At 55.5% G+C, this 17,272-nt stretch overlaps 1 protein-coding gene across 6 annotated transcripts in view; it reads right to left on the reverse strand.

Moving 5' to 3' along the window:
* TENM4 (teneurin transmembrane protein 4) overlaps positions 1-17,272 on the reverse strand; it is a 708,342-nt gene that overhangs the window by 322,917 nt on the left and 368,153 nt on the right. For all 6 annotated transcript variants that reach the window (XM_055123102.1, XM_055123103.1, XM_055123101.1 and 3 more), the window contains 2 exons: positions 13,910-14,146; positions 10,205-10,456 (listed from right to left, as the gene is read on the reverse strand). In XM_055123102.1, coding sequence (XP_054979077.1) covers positions 10,205-10,456; positions 13,910-14,135 — 478 coding nt within the window. In that variant the 5' untranslated portion in view covers positions 14,136-14,146. The remainder of the gene's footprint in view (positions 1-10,204; positions 10,457-13,909; positions 14,147-17,272) is intronic.

The raw sequence follows: 17,272 nt of genomic DNA on the forward strand, positions 1-17,272 counted from the left end.
ACTTCCATTCATCCCACACAACAGGAGGCACTGCCACGGCTGTGATTGGCTGGGCCGGTCACGTGCGTGTGCGGGCTCGCTAGGCCCCGGCTCCGCGCTTGTGCGCATGTTGTGGGGCTGGAGTAACCTGTGCCCTCTCTGTGCTTTCCCCCAAACTCCCTGCGTGTGGAACACTTTTGCTTTGTTGCAGAGCTGACGTGCTCTCTGGATTAACCCAGTTTCCAAGTCTCCATCAGTGGCCCCATTTCAAGGAGACCTGAGGCAGACAGACAAGCACAGACTTTGGGGTCAGGCCCCTCCCTGATTGCAGTCAGCCTCTGCCACTTACTAACTGGGGGGCCCGAGGGAAATTACTTGGTCTGACCGAGTCTCTGTTTCCTTCCCTTCCCAAACCCCATCAGGCAGTCAATACTATGCATATAAAGAGGCTCCTACGGTATCCAAGTTACAATGAGCCCTGATGGTAGCTTGATTTATTCAGCAGGTAATGAGAGCGCTTAAGTAGTCATCATCATTATTTTCTAGGGCAGAGTCTATCCTAGAAGGGCCTAGAAGCAAGTATCACACCTGGTCCATTGGTTTCTTCCTGGGTGAGAAAGCAAGAAACAGGCCCTGCACACCGGGGACTGAACTGGAACTCAAAGGGGAGACGCCCTCCTGTGAAATAAAAGCCATGTCACACACCAAGTCCTGTCAAGGAACTGTGACAAAGAATGAAGATGAAGGCACGGCCACACGCAGTCAGGTCTGATCCAGACAAAACCAAGAGCATCAGGCAAACGGCAAACTGCTACTCCCCCTCCATCCTGTTGCACTCCCAGCAACACTGCACCGCCACCCGCCCTTCCTGCCTTTTTCTATCTCCTACGAAAGGGCTGTCACCTGTGCACACTGCAACACTCTTCACAGCAGCAAAGATCTGGAAGTGACTTACGTGTCCAAGAACAGAGGAGTGGTTAAAGAAACTGACACATGTAGACAATGGAATACTATACTTGTCCATAAGAAAAGATGAAAGCATGTGATTTGAAGCTACATGGATGGATGCAGAGAGTATCATAGTGAGCGAAGTCAGCCAGGAAAGGAACAGATAAGGCATGATCTCTCTCACATATGGGGTGTACAAAAGCACAGCAGGGGAATAACAAATGAACAAAGACAGCAAAACCCAAGAGTCCACAGAAGTGAGCTTACCACATGTGTGTGTGTGGGGGGGGGGGTAGGGAGGAGGGGGAAGGGATAGGGAGACAGGAATGGGGGCATTCTGGGAAGGGTGTGGGGTTGGAACACTGTATGAAACCATACCAGGAATGGTATTGTAACTCATCCTGCTTCAAGAGAGAAAAATCAAAGAATAAAGGCATACACGTTCAAAAGTATTGCTTAAAAACAAAGAGCTGCCAGACATCCAGACACAGAACAACCTACTTCCTGGCAGGACCCAGCTCCACTTCCCCACACCTACTCCCTCGTGCCCAAGAGAGGGCCACTCTGTGTGTCCTTCCTAGCATGTACGCCTGAGACCAGGCAGCCCGAGTGTCCTCATCTCCGTTAGCTGAAAGCCATCAGATGTCAGCGGCATGTCCTGCTGTCTGCTAAGCCCTGGCAGCCCGTCTGTGGCCCAGAGGCCCGGGCAGTGCCTCACACAGGCTTCTGGTCAGGGCTTCAGGTGGTGGGTGGTCTCGGGCACCCTGGACAGGGGAGATGCAGCCATCAGCAATAATTCATGAAATGCTGAAGATGAAAAGCGTTCTGTGAATGATGACTCATTCCCTAAATGTGAATAATAATAGCCTCTTGCAAGAGCAGGTTCCTAAAGCACTTTTAAGTCTGGCTGGGGGGTGGGGGGAGGAAATGACACATCATTTTCTCAGAAAGAAAGAAAGAAAGAAAGAAAATGCACCTTTTAGCACCAGCAGCTCTAGTACTAAAGGTTATGCCTTATGGACACTGCAGAGGTAGGGAGCTGGGTGAGTCCCAGGAGGATTAAGCAGATATTCTCTCTCTCTCTCTCTCTCTCTCTCTCTCTCTCTCTCTCTCTCGTCCTTTGAATCACACCAGGCAATGCTCAGGGATTACTTTATTACTTTTAACTCTGTGCTTAGGAATTATTCGTAGAGGTGCTTGGGGGACCATATGAAATGCTGGGGAGGGAGCCTGGGTTGGCTGCGTGTGAGACAAAGTGCCCTCCCCGCTGTACTACTGCTCTGGTTTCATGCTCAGTTTAGTCCAAATAAACACATACTGGCTCACGGGCCTCAGTCCCACCCAGGCTTCTGATGCAATTTCAGCATACCTGGCCTTCACCATGGCAACTCCTCAACATCAGAGGCTACCGTAAGAAATGTTGGGGTTAGGATCTTATCTTCTTAAAGACCTCCCTCTCTAAAGAGGTCTGTTGAGGTCCAAGTCTTGGGGCATTCTGACTGCATTTTCCTCAAATGGTCTGTTTCTGGTCTAATTTTGAGGCCTTTGCTCCACTATGAATTGACTTTTGTGTGAAGTGGGATATATGCATCCACTTTCTCTCCCTCTCTCCCTCCCTCCTTTCCTCCCTCCCTCCTTTCCTCCCTCCCTCCCTCCCTCCCTCCCTCCCTCCCTCCCTCCCTCCCTCCCTCCCTCCCTTCTTTCCTTCCTTCTTTCTGGATAGTGTATAGCTATCTAGCTTTCTTACATCTTTTATTGAGGTGGCTATCTTTACTCCAATTCACGCGTCCAGCTTTTCTTCATAAATTAGCTATAAAGATATCTTAGGGTATATTACTGTATATCATTAAGTTCTCAATTCATTAGGCTAGTGGGCAAGAAGTTCCTTATTCCTGTGCCAGTTTTATAGTTTCAAGTCAGGTGGTAAACAGAATAACATGTCTAGGGAATAGAAGCTATGAAAAATGGGCACAACCTCAGCTCTAGGTTACAGAAACAAAAAATGCCAAGGAAGAAGAGAAGTGGAGTTGGGAAGCAAGAAGAGGAGTCTGGAGATAACACAGGGACAGAGGTGAGGAGTCTCACCTGGAGCATGGAGATGAGGTATCTGTCTACTCCTAAACCACTAGGCTCAACACTACTAAAACCATGGAACCCAAACTACAGCAATCAAAGTCAGGTTGGGCGATACGGGGGAAACTGAGTCACTTGTGGAGAGCCGGGGTCACAGGGTGGTGGGCTGGAGGTGGGGGTGGTGTATGCCTGAAACTACTGGAAACAGTTGCACATCATGGTTTCTACATGATATATTTTTTTAACAAAGAGAGAGTTTTATTTATTTTTTGGTGGGGTCTGCACCGAGCCTGTTTCCTGGGATTCTACCAGTAATTGCTGCCCCCCACCCTGCCCTACAACTGCTGTCCTATGTCAGACCCACGGAGACCCTGCAGCCCTCCCTCACACTTCCCTTCCCATAAAGGAGAGTCATTCCTCCACTGACGTCAATCTGTCCAGACCAGTAAGTGTGAAATTCAATTTGTGGCAAGGATCCTTGGCCTGGGAAGCAGCCAAATTTCTCTTGACATGCTAGTTGCATGTGGGGCTCCTGCCTGTTTGCCCTCGTTCCTCTCCAGTTGCCTTTGGTCCGAGGGGCAGATTCGGTTTGTTCTCTGAATGCGGTTGATGACTCTTCCAGCTCCCCAATCCTCCTAACTTAGCCCTTGCTATGTGGAGCATCTTTTCCTGCTGTCCTTATAAGGCCTAACTACCTTGGGGTGATTAGTCATCCCAGTTGCCATTTCCTCGGAGGAAACCTGGGGAGAAGGGAGATGGACAGATTCCATGAATGGGAAATTCCAGCTCCAGCATCACGTAAGCCACGGCATCTTAGGGAAGTGCACCTGGTCCCAGAACTCAGCCTCTCTGAACTAAAACACAAGGTCCTTAGGGATGTACACCCATTCTCAGTAAGGAGAACCTGAGAACTTCTCCTAGGCCAACAGGTTTTGGACAAGAATACAGGGCCTGGGGTGATTGTATAGTGGGTAGGGCATTTGCCTTAACTAGAACGGGATCTCCACAGACTGGGCAGTTTTGTCTGTGCCGAATCCCGGTACTTAACCACAGTTCCTGGGATGTGGTGAGGACCCAGCTGATGACTATGTTCAAATGACATAGTCTGCCCACCTCTCCAGATTCACCTCCCAGCAACCTTAGCCTCAGTACTCCCAGGCACACACCTACATTCTGTTTTTTTAAAATTTTTTTTTTTTGCTCTTGGGGTCACACCCAGTGATGCACAGGGGTTAATCCTGGCTCATGCACTTAGGAATTACTCCTGGCAGTGCTTGGGGGACCATATGGGATGCTGGGAATCGAACCCGGGTCGGCTGCGTGCAAGGCAAACGCCCTACCCGCTGTGCTATCGTCCAGCCCCCCAAACACACACACCTACATTCTGGCTTCATGGCTTCACCCATCTCCACACAGAATGGCCTATCTTCTCTCTTGTGACTTATTCAAGTCCTTCCCATCTTTCAAAGTCCCCAGACCAGCACTATTTCCGTTATGCCTCAGATACCTGAGCTGAGGAGCTAGCCCAAAGGGTCGTGTGGCATGGCTGGCCAGCGGGAGCCCCAGGCTGGATCTCTGCGCCCCAGGACTGTGGCACTGCAGAAAGTGGCACCCACACTCTCAGAGCTTCTGAGAACGCTGGGTATGGTCACCCCCTCACAAACATACAGACCAATCTTTTTTTTTTCTTTTTTTTTTCTTCTTACAGTGATTTATTCAGGGACCTTCTCATGCATTGGGGAAGAAGGGGAACAAAGGGGAACCTCTAGCTAGGCGGCTTCCCCCCTTTTATCCTTCTCGCTGCTTGTTTTTTTAAAATTAATAGTTTATTTTTAATTAGTGAGTCAACGTGAGGGTACAGTTACAGATCTATACATTTTTGTGCTCATGTTTCTCCCTTACAAAGTTCTATAACCCATCCCTTCACCAGTGCCCATTCTCCACCACCAGTAAACCCAACATCCCTCCCCTCTTCCCCAGTCCCGTCTCCCCCCACCCCACACTGCCACTGTGGCAGGGTATTCCCTTTTGTTCTCTCTCTCTGATTAGGCGTTGTGGTTTGCAATAAAGGTGTTGAGTGGCCATTGTGTTCAGTCTCTAGTCTATATTCGACCCGCATCATCTTTCCCCCACATGACCTCCAACCACATTTTACTTGGTGTTCCCTTCTCTGAGTTGCCCAGAATGAGAGACCAGCCTCCAAGCCATGGAGACAATCTCCTGGTACTTATTTCTACTATTCTTGGGTGTTAGTCTTATAGTCTATTATTGTATATTCCACAGATGAGTGCAATCTTTCTATGATACAGACCAATCTTTAGCTTCTGGCTGGAATTCGTCTCTTCAACACCCAAACTTCCTATTGAAATACCTGTTCTCCACTAGGAGAGCAGCCTGGGGGCTGACTGGCTCTAACAGGCCCGAGATACAACATCCTTTTCTGAAGGAAGGAAGACTGTGCTTACAATGATCTGGATGGAACTGGAGCATGTCCTGGATGGGAGCTGGGTCAGAGGGAAAAGGGGGGATGCCAGCTGCTCTCATTCATCTGTGGGACACAGAGACACTTGGGAGTTTGTCCTCACTGGAATGGACAAAATCTTGGTTTGGGAAGGTAGAGCTGGGACTTTCAGGCAGTGGGGACAAAATGAGGGAGTCAGAGGACTAGGGGTGGTGCAGGGACAGCGGCGGGCACTGGCTGGGTAGGGGCAGGCAAGGGTTTATTGTCTCCAGGGTTCTGTCTACCACCTGGAAACTCAGGCCCTCCCACTCTATTCTGCTATGATGGTAATTTATTATACATATGTTTGGTTTTATAACTGACTTTCAGCATGTACTCCAAAGAGATTGTTTTGCTTGTGGATGGAAAGTTTTAAAAAGATGTGCACCATGTCTGCACTTGGGATGAACTTCCCAGTTCCAAGCTAAGAAAATGCTGATATTAGGAAACTATCTGTAACCATACTGGTAAGATGCCATCATGTGTGTGCATCCTTCAAAGTCTGCACTGCTTGATCATGAAGCAAAGTAATGAGGAGTTTGCAGTAATGTCCTATATAAACAGGCTCTTGGACCCCTGAGCTTTGCCTAGGCCCACAGGTCTGATGAATCGTTGTAATAAAGGCCTCCTTATTCTCCCTCTATGGACTGTCTCTGTGTGCTTGACTAAGCAAACACTCATTAGAACAATTCTTTATGGACCTTGGCATGTTGTGGCACTTGCTACATGTGAGAGTCTCATTCCATTAAAACACAAGCGCAGCTGCGCCCTTGGAGGGGTGTGAACTGGTGACCAGGCAGAAGCCCAGTCTCATTTGGGTCCAGCTCTGTCCTCAATGAGCCACTTGTTCAGTGATGGGCTGACAGAGGTGCTCTGGCCACCTTGGGAGCAAATAACATATTCTCAGAGAGTTTCAGTTTTGCTTCCATGAGGCATTTTTGCTTGTTTTGAGGCCATACCTGGAAGTGCTCAGGATTTCCTCTTGTGCTCAGGCATCACTCTTGGTGGGGATCAGGGAGCCATATGTGGTGCCGAGGTCAGCCACAGGGAGGGAAGTCCTTCCTGCTGTCCTGTCTCTCTGGACTCTCAGCTTTTTAAAGGCCAGACTGAGGAGTGGGGGCAGGGAGGGCAGAGGACACCTGGGTTAGCCAGGGAATGAGCGTCTTTCTCTCAGGGCTTCAAAGATGCTCACCTCATTCACTGGCCCCGAATAAGCAATTTGGCTGCCTAATTATGGCAACCAATAAGTTCCCGCTGGATCATTTTGGGCAATAGTGTTTGGGTTTCTGTGTTTTCTATATGAATGTCTCTATCGGCCTGTGCGATAAAAGCAGGGTATAAACTCTCACTGGTCCCCAGATCTCTCAGGACTTTTCTCGCCTCTAGAACTTGGCTGCTGCCTCTTCCGGGACTCCCCTCTTGGATCCCTGCTGCTTACAGAATCCCACTTGCCCTTTGGGCCCAGGTTCTTAGTATGAGTGGGAAGAAGGCAGGAGGCCCGCACACCCAGGGCACAGCTCCTTGGAAGCCTTCACACAAGTGGAGAGAGCGGAGAGCTGGGTTAAGGGCCAGCTACCTCCCACTGTCACAGGGCAGACCCACCGAGCTGCTCGCACTTACCATCACAGAGGGGAAACCAGGGCGAGCCTTTCGTAGCCCTTCAGCTGTCTCTCAGAGCACTGCGAGGCTGAGCCACCAAAACCAGGCCCCCCACCACCCTGGGAACTTATCATCTCACGTGGGTCTTCTGCATGTTAGACACTAAATCCTCACGCCTGGGAAACTGAGGCTCTGGGAAGTGCCCAACTTCCCAGAACGAGGACACAGCACTGCTAGGTTTTAAGAGCAGGTCCCTGCACTCCACTGGTCTCTTGTTTTATGTTTTAAATTTATTCTATTTTAGGCATTGTGGTTTACAATATTGATAATGTTTGGGGGGGCTTGCCCAAATATTCCAGCACCTCCCTCCCCCCCAGGGTCTGCTCCCTCCACTGGTGGTGTTCAGGTGTACCCCCCACCCCACCATTCTATCGACCTCCTTCCCATCCCTCCCTCCTACTGCAGACCATTGCACCATTGTTATCCTCCCCCCCGCCCCGGCATTCCTTTATAGTGCACACATAAGAAAGATCATTCTGTCTGCCCCCTCCCGCTGACTACTCCACTCAGCATGATACTCTCCAGACCCATCCACGTAGCAGGGCCTTGCATGATTTCATCTTTTCTTACAGCCAGAAAGTATTCCACTGTGCGTATCTGCCATAGTTTCTCTATCCAGTCACTGCAGGTGAAAGGGACCCTTATCCACTGCTCGGGGGAATGTTGACTGGTTCATTCTTTCTGGGAAAACAATATGGATACTCCTCAGAAACACTAATATATATGGGTCCCAAGCAACTCCCTGAGTCAGGAGCAAGTTCTCAGCACCAGAGGGTGGCGCGCCCTGCCGGGGGAGGTTCTGGTTAATGCCGCCACAGCACACCAGCCGGCCATGGGCTGCACCCTGTGCTCTAGGGTACGGCCCGCACTGCCTGTCAGGCCTCCCCGTGTGGGCTCTGCCCCTGTGCTCTGTGTGAAGAAGCTGGTGTCTCCAAGAACACAGGGCAGGAGAAAACTCCCCAGGGGCTGCTGCCGGCTCCCCCCGCGGCTGGGAAGGAGCTCAGCTGCAACCTCTGCTTTCTAAAATATAGTCGATGGGTGCCAACTGCGTGCCTGGCAGCAGGCCCAAGCCTCACACTGTCCCCCGCACTTTCCCAGCCGCTCCCCCCCGGCAGGGCTGCCTTGACAGCTGAGCCCTCTGGCTTCTGCTCTGCCTGCCGGCGCAGGGAGGAAGCTTTGTGTTTACATTACCCAGTCAATTCTGTATTTATTCTGGATATTAAGCAGTGACATAAAAGCTGCTGACATTAACCTCCAGGGGCAGAAATTGGTTTTAATGGACCCCATAAAAGTGATTATTGATGGCAGCTGCATGCAGCGTCACCGTGACCTCAGCAAAACCTTCCACCACTATCAATACTGGTGACAAGGACCGTGGACTAATGCAAGGCCGGATGCAGACACGAGGCCAGGGTGAGGGGGTCTGGGGAGTGGGGAACAGGAAGCTTGGTGCTCCCAGCTGGGGAGCATCTCGGAACTCATGGGCAGCGTGGGGGGCCGTCATGGAGAGTCCAGCCCTCAGAATGACAGGAGTAGAAACTGGCTCAGGGGTCAGAATAAGGGATCAGCGAACCAGGCGCTGGAAGTGGGGTTTGTACACCTGCAAGTTGTACAGCTGCTGGCATGTCAGAGGACCCTGCCTGAGCCGGTCACCACCACTAGCGGTGGGCCTGGGGTGGTCATGAGGATTACAGGCCATCACATAAGTGCCTGGTGGGACCCACGGTGGCGCTGGATCTGGATTCTCACCACTGTGCTGGCCCTGCGGCCTGCTGGGAAACGGAAGGTCGGGGCGTCCTCACCAAGGACGAGGGAGAGAGTATGGCCAGGGCCAGCAGTGTTGGGAGGGAGAGAAGAGGGCAGGGGAGGACAGCAGGGGGGCAGGGGACCTGGCGGAGGGAGGAGAGGGAGCCTGCCCCAGTGGACCTCAGTCCTCAGATGAGGGCAGGGACGCTGCCCGCCACCCAAGGGTCACAGGGCGTCACCTCTCGTCAGGGTCCCTCACTGTCGGCCACTGTTTAGACCCAGGGGAACAAAGCTGTGGATCGTGTTTCCTGGGCGTGCTGGACAAGCAGATGAACAAATACGTGGGCAAGCGTGGAGCAATCGGGTGGACGATCGTGTGCACAAGCACGTGGACGCGCATGCGGGTGAGCATGTGGGCCTGTGTGGGCGGTTCGGGTGCAGGGAGTCCAGGCCTCCGGGGCCTCTGTTCCATCTCTGAGCATTCCCCACCTCCTCTCCGGCCTGGTCCCCAGCACAGCCAGCCCAGAGGGTGCGCGGGTCGGGCTGCCGCCGTTCTGAAAGGCCAGCGCGCCTGGCCCGTGTCACTCTCCCCGACAGCGGCTGCTTCCAGCGGGCACCCAGCTCTCAGGGAACAGACGATAATGGGGGCTGCTGCACCCCACTCTCCAAGACTGTCGTCAAAGGGCTCATCTGTCACCATGGCGAGAGCCTTCGGAAGAACAGACCACCCAAGGCTCTGCTGCGGTGGGACCCACGCACCCGAGCGCTCGAGGAATGAAGGTGTTCGGGGCAGACAGGCCTGAGTTCAACCCCCTTCTTGCTGGCTGTGTGACCCAGGCGGGCTGCTCACCCTCTCAGGGTGGAGGTGATGAGAATGAGGACTTGGTGTAAGGATGACAGTAAAACCTGTCTCAGAGGACTGTAGCAGGAGAAAGTGGTCAGCTCACGGAAGACGGGCAGCAGGATTAATGCTGCTATGACTCCATTGCCTCTTCACCTTAACACTGACACTGAGAATCACCCTGAACCTGTAACCCCCCCACCCACTCCCAACACACACATGCGCAGAGTATGCTTGTGAGCTGCAGAATGCCCAGGCCAGCACCGTGGACATGGAGCCCCGAGGACAGAGACCCAGCAGCAGCCTCGGGCATCCGTCTGCTGCATGGACGGCCCTGGAGAGCCATGGCCCTGCAGGCGCTGCCCCATCCCGTCCTCGGCCACTGTGCCACGGCACGGACAGTCACATTGGCAGTGTCCTGTCCACAGCCTGAGCCTCCCGCACCCAGCCGCACTCACCGGTCTCCGTGTTCTCGTGCTCCGTGTCGGTCAGCGTGAGGTTGGAGTTGGCCCGGCTGGACAGGCAGGAGCTGCGTCCTGACCGCGTGCTGCGGCCCCACAGGCGTGCAGGGTGCTCGGGGGACAGCTCGGCGTCGGGGCTGGCGCCCAGGGTGTAGCCGCAGTGGGGGAGGCCCACATCGGTTCTGTAGAGGCTCCCGTGGGGGGGCGTCACCTCGCCCAGCCCCAGCTCTCGCAGGCTGAAGTTGGCTCCTGGGGGAAGTGCAGGGAGCCGGGTTAGGTGTTGTGGGGCTCCCCATCCCGGCACGGCTCTGACGCCCCGTGGGATTGAGGTCCCGAAAGGCCGGCGACCTACCCAGGTTCTTCTGCTGGGGGCCGAGGAAGGATCTCTCGAGTGCTGGCTGGGGCGGGGGCTGAGGGCACTCCTGGGCATCTCAGATAATCAGAGGGGGCAGCTACGCCAGGCCCGAGGGTATGGTGCTGCTGGGTCCCGGGCTGTCCCCAGCCCAGTGAGGCTCAGGATGCCGGTGCTGCCAGGGCTGGAGGCAACCACCTCCTCGCCCCAGTCCTGACTGTCCCACACGTCTAACCGCCCCCACTAGAGCCCTGGGTGCGAGGGAGACGGGCGGGGGTGCCAGCACCAGGCCTGGGAAAGGGAAACACTACTCCAGCTGGCCTTTCCCGGGAGGCAGCGGGGAGCCAGGGCTGGCGTCTGCGTTTGCAGAGCTCACTGGGCACAGGCAGGGGTGAGGGTTTGGGACATGGGCACAGGGTCTCAGCAGGAACAGGAGCACTGAGGGCCCCAGAGCACTCAGCAGTTCCCACCGGGCACCGAGCAGAGGCTTCAGGGAAGGAGCTGCACAGATGGACACCTCTGGGAGGTGGAGAGGGCCTGGCAGAGTCGGGACCCCTCCCCTGCGTCTGCTGAAGGGGCCACTACAGTACCCCAACACTGGCCCAGGGGCAAGGGGTGCTGTGGGCACTGCCTGAGATCGGCCCATGCTGGTCAGTCACAGGGCGGTCCTGGAGCCCCTCATGCCCAGTACCCTCCCTGTCCTCTGCCTCCTGCAGCCCTTCCTCCCAGGACCCCCTCCAGAGCCCCCGCCCCTGTAGGCCAGGCTGGCCGCTGGCTCAGCTCCACACTGCGCCCTGCAGCTGGGCCAGGCCAGATTGTGGCTTTTTGGGCAGTGGGGATTAGGTCACAACTGCTGGTGCTCAGGGTTGAGTCTTGGCTCTGTGCTCAGTGATCACCCTGGCAGGGGTTGGGGGACCCGGGACCCTCTTCAGTGCCAGACCCTGCTCGGTGCCCTCCCCAGGATGGATGGCGCTCCTTGACTTCCAGCCCCAGCACAGTATTCAAGTCAGACCTTCTCTTTAGCTCTTCTCCTCCACAGAGGACACTCAGAGGGGAACCTCAGTCATCACTCATGCCCCTGTTTGCACACCCTCCTTTCCATACCCCCCAGCTTGTCCCCAGCCAGTGTCCTGGCTCTCCAGGGAGGCCAGTCACACCTCCCAAGGAACAAGACCCACATTCAGGACAAATCAAAGGCATGTGCAGAAGCTACCGGGCTGCGAGGATGCTTGGGGGCCGCCTGCTAGACCCTCTCCTGCGAACAGCCTCTGGGGGGCCTCGCAGGCATAGTGACGGCTCAGGACTGCAGTAGAGCAAGGGCGGGGGGCCACTGGAAGGGCACAGTCCATCCTGCTGCCCCTCTGTTCTCTGCCCTTTGGGGGGACTGCCCTCTCGACCCAACACCCAGCCCTGTGATCTTGGGCCAGAGCCCCCCACCAAGCCCCCTCCCTTCACTGTTGCTGTTCTTACGTCTAGGATTGAATGATGGGTCAGGAGAGACAGTACAGGTGCTAAGGCACATCCCTGGCATGCTGGTCCCAATTTTATCTCAGGCACCCCAGAGACCCAAGCGGGGACATTTCTGAGCTCTGCCAGGGCGCCCCTGTTCCCTCGGACACTGCAGGACTTGAGCACCAGACCACCAGCCTGGCCGCTGGAGAATAGCTGGGTAGGGGCCTGGGCTTTCTGAGCCCACCCTGGAGCTCCCCTCACGGTAATAGCAACAGTAGCAGAGTGAATAATAGCAACAGTAGCAGAGTGACACTGCTGATAACAGGGGGAGGGGGAGGGAGGCTCTGGGCAGACGCTTTGTCCCCGGCGCCCCGGCGCCTGTTGTTGCAGGCTGTGTTCAGGCTCACAGTCTATTCCGAGGGCGAGAAGTGGCCGCTCCATGGGTTCTAAGACTAGGGTGGCCTTGCCAGCGCCTGCCAAGCTGAGCCAAGCAATGGTCGAACAAAGCCGGGGGCGTGCTGAGGCCACTTTTTCCTCTTCAAGTCACGGAGACCCAGAGGTGGCAGTTAGAGAAAGGAGATGCATGCAGCATCTGCTCCGGGCCAAGCCCTGCTCCAGTGCTCTGGAGTCGTCATCCATCCCCAGGACACCCCCTGATCAGGGGGCACCGCATCTCCCACTGCCCAGGTGAGAAAGCCAGGATTCAGGACCCCTCCTGCCTGATGCCAGAGCTGGAGTTCCAGCCATAAGTTTGGAAGGAGCGGAAGAGCTTTGTGTGCTGTGCTCAGAGGTTTTGTCTTTTTTTCTGGTTTAGGTGCTCAGGACTGACTCCTGGCTCTGTGCTCAGAGATCGCTCCTGGCTGTGCCAATGGGCCAATAGCGCTCCTGCCCCAGCCGGACGAGGTGTGCCTGGGCATGGTGCATCGGGGCTGCTTGTAGGGGTGAAACAGCAGTCAGCCAAGTGACAAAGCACAGCCCATCTGGGCAGGGACAGAGTGACGCAGAGCGGGGACCCTCAGGGGCTGGGAGTAGCCAGCTGACTCCATCCAGGATTCAGGGGCTCTGCCAGCACCAAACAAGCACCACACAGGCTTCAGAGCAGGAACCAGCAGGGCTGGTGCTGGCAGGCTGGACCTGGCAGGAGCGCGGGTGCCTCAGAGACCCGTTGGGGGATGAAACAAGGCAGGTCTGAATGCCTGCTCGGGGCTGGGGAAGGCGCGCCTTGGGAGCTGGCTGCAGTGCATCGAATGACCCACAGGGGGCAGCACCAGGCAGAGGGCCATGGCAGTCAGGGGCAGCAGGCAGGGAGAAGCCGGGTATGCTGAGTAGGTTCCCGGGGCGGGGTGGAGGTGCACTGCTGACGGCTGTGTGCAGGAAGTGAGTGTGGGGGAAGCAGGAGCTGGGATACGCTTCTGAAGCTTTGTTTACGGGCCTTACCTGGCAGTGCTCAGGGCTTCCTCCTGGCTCAGTGCTCAGAGGACCACCTGGGATGCCAGGGACTAAACCAAGGTCAGCTGCACACGAGGCGAGCGCCCTGCCCACCGGGCTATCTCTCTAGCCTGTGGCCCCTGAGGCTTTAGGTCTGACTGTCCCAGATGCGTCGTCCCCTCCCGTCAGGTCAGCCGACACCCAGAAGCTGCTAACGCACGTTGTTGGGTGAATCACAGGTGAAGAATAAGAGCACCAGAGATGAGCCCTGCACGGCCCCTGATGTCGGCCCTCTTCCGTTTCCCACCCCAGGGGGCCGTCCCCTTTGTCCCCCAGCTCTGCAGGGCCACCCGGGCTCTTGGGAGCTGGGGCAGACGGCCCGGACAGCCCCTCGTGTCCTCGTGTGCGGAGGGTGGTGCTGAGTTCTGGGGGCCCAGGGTGCCCGCCCGAGTGCCCGCCCCTGCCCTCACCTGCTCGGCCAAACTCAGCCTCGTGTGGCACCAGCTCGGGCACACGACTGCCGCCGTAGGCCAGACGCGCGTCCTGGTCGTAGGCCTTGAGCGTCTCGCTGGAGCTGTAGGACTTGTGCGGGGCCTTGCCCTCCTCGCTGTCGGCCGACGAGCCCGTGTGGCGGCGCTCAGCGGCATCGCGGCGCCGTGTCAGCGAGCGGTAGGGCTTCCTCTCCTTCACGTCCATGCCGGCCGCAGCTGGAGCGGGCAGAGCAGAGAGGCATGAGTGGGGCGCAGAGGGGGCGGCCCAGGGTCTCAGAGACGGGCTGCGTGCTCGCTGTGCCGGAGGCAGCCCTGAGCACAGGGCCAGGAGTCAGTCCCGAGCACACCCGCAGCTTTTATGTATCACCATCGATACACAAAGTCAAGAAGGGCCCTGCCTTTCTTTCTACGGGGTGGGCTCACGCAGGCTGGCAGCTCAGCACCTCCTCCAGGCAGGGGGCCAGGGTTTGCTGGTGCTGGCTATCCTCAGCCTGGAGCTGGTGTCTGCTTGTACAGGGCGAGATGCAGACTCCGACACTTGTGAAATGAACAGCTCTGCTCCAGGCTGGGCTGAGACCTGGGCACGCCCCATCTCCCCGCCAAAGCCCCACACGTCCCAACCTGCACAGCCATCCCCAGCCTGGGAGGGAGATGCGGAGGGGTGAAACAAGACGGTCACATCCATCTCCGCCCCTCACCTGTGAGCTCCCCAGGGCCGGGCCTCACCTGCTTGGTGGCCCCTGCCCTGAGACAGCCGGAGTGGCCCTGGACACAGCCACGGTGCTTGACCCATGGGACAGAGGGCAAGTCCCTACCCGGCAGAAGAGGAAACGCAGCTTCAGAGCCTGGCGTGATAACAGAGGCAGATCTGAACCCCATTACAGTGGCTTCTCCCCACCTGCATGGCCGTGGAGACCCCCCACATCTCACATCCCCCAAATGTCCTTCCAGCTGGGCGGTGCTGACCAAGGTCCCTCCCGGAGCTGTATCTGCCAAGTCTTCTCCCTGCTCTGGCCCCGGCTCTGGGCACTGCTGGGGATCCAGGGCAGAGTAGCTCCTCCTGACTGTATCTCCTCGTCTCCCCCCAACCCCCCAATGGACGCTCTTACCTGCACTGACATCCCAGGAAAGCTCAGAGCTGCGAGCAAAGCCCGGACCCTTCAACACACCTCCCTTTGGCTTAGAAGCAGAAAATACAGCCCCGCCCCCAGCCACGGGGCCCCAAGAGTCTCTGCCACAGAGTATGGGGACCTCTGTGTGTGTGTGTGTGTGTGTGTGTGTGTGTGTGTGTGTGTGCTTTGATAGACAAAATCTTCTTTTCATTGTTTTCATTTCTTGAGCCATATGGGCCTCCACTGCACAACTTTCCTAACAGAGCAAACACAGGGCACGGTCTGTGGGTCTGTGATCCACCTGGGGCCTGAGTCTCGAGTTTCAGCAGGGAAGGGGAGGGGAGGGTGGGCTTCTCCGAGAGGGTGGGGGTGCTCCGGGGGTGCCTCTGGGGAGAAGGACAGCACAAGTAGATTCTAAGACAAGCTAGAATTTGGACTTGGAGTGAGTACGTATGATTTTTAAATGCTGCCCAAAATAACTCAAAATACTTTGCAGGCCACGCATAACACACTGATGAGTGCATCTGGGTCTGAGGGCTTGTGGCTTCAAAGTTCTGCCTTTGCTCAGGCACCTCTGAGCTACCCTGAGCCTCCAGGATGCTCTCCTCTCCCAGTCTGAGAGGTTCTCGGGCACACGGCTGAGCTATGCTCCGGTGCTGACTGCTGTGCTAAGGAGAGCTGGAGATCCACGTGGACGAGTCCTCGGCTCTTGGCCTGGGAAACCCTATCCCTCAGCGTGGCTGGGGACAGCTAAGGTCGCTGCTGAGTATTCTGGGCATTTGTCACGGACCCAGAGGGGCTATTGTAGCCTTTTCTCCATGACTTCATGAGTTCAGGCGGTTCCTCATAGCTACAGATGGAAAACACGTGTGATTTTCTTCATGCCTCATAGCAGCCATGAAGCACATAAGACAACTATTTCACCCCCATCTCGGGGGCATGTGGGGGATGTCTTGGGTCCATTCCTGGTGCTGCTCAGGGGACTAGGGGATTGAAGCTGGGGCTTCAGCAGGTTAAGCACCCACCCTATTCCCGTGAGCTCTCTCTAGCCTTCATCCCCATTTCATCACCTTGACCTGAAGCCAGACTGTCTCTTCTGCCCGAGGCCATGAGGTGCATCAGTGAGTAAGCTGACATTAATAGAAGCAGAGATGGCTCAGGGTGGGAACTAGTGTCAATCAAGACAGATAAGTAGCACTCTGGGGACTGACTCTCCAAATGGAAGCTAATGCACAGGGGACAGGAGCCACGGAACTGGGATACTTTCACTCAGGCCCAAACCCACAGCTCTGAGTGCCCCATTGTGGCACAGGGCTCCTGACCACAGGTGCTGGGGGGAGCTCTGAGGGCCGGAGGGGCTGGTGGCCAAGCCTGTCCTTCACACTTGGGGGCTTTCTAACTCCAGCACCTCTGAAAACATCTTGTGCTGTCACCTGTCTTTGATGTGAGTGAGTATGCTTACGCATATACAACGGGAATAAGATTCACAAAACCACGACTGCATGAAGAGCCACATGCTGTGATAGCTCCAATTTAATTCTTTTTCGCTTAAAATAAAGGCAGATGATGACTCTGTAAGCTGACATCTGGCCGGTGGGCAAAGCACCGTGCGGTCTGATTTTGATGAGGGTTTATGGTGGCTGCTGTATGGACTCTGTGACCTCTGGCCTGTCACCTCCAACTTGTCCCTTGAGGTGACCATCACCACCTTGAACACAATAACAATAGCAAACAAGCAACTAGCACTTGCTACTGTTAGTTTTAGTCACTACTAATTCATAGCAGAAGGGTATTAAACACAATCACTGAGGGCTGGAGAGATAGTACAGCGGGTTTGGTGCTTGCTTTGCATGCATCCAACCTGGGCTCAATCCCAGCACCACACAGGGTCCCCCCAAACCCACCTGTAGTGATCCCTGAGTGCAGAACCAGGAGTAATCCCTGAGCACCTCTGGATGTGGCCCTAAACAAAAAATAATCACTGAGATGCTGTTAGTTTTAGTGGCTTCGTTTATCACGTGCTTCCTTTTCCCATTATATGTGATAACATTTGAATCCTCACTTCCATCCTCTGATATAGGTGCTCTGGTTATCTGCAAATTACAGATAAAAAGTGAGGTCTGCCGAGGCCACACACCCCTGGAGTGCTAGCACCCTAAGACACAGCCAGGGGAGATGTCAGTTCCAGTGGGGGGTCAACACAGATGGATCTTTTGTTTGTTTGGGGGCC

This window comes from Sorex araneus, chromosome X (genome assembly GCF_027595985.1).
Source record: "Sorex araneus isolate mSorAra2 chromosome X, mSorAra2.pri, whole genome shotgun sequence".
In the NCBI taxonomy this organism is placed as follows: Eukaryota; Metazoa; Chordata; class Mammalia; order Eulipotyphla; family Soricidae; genus Sorex; species Sorex araneus.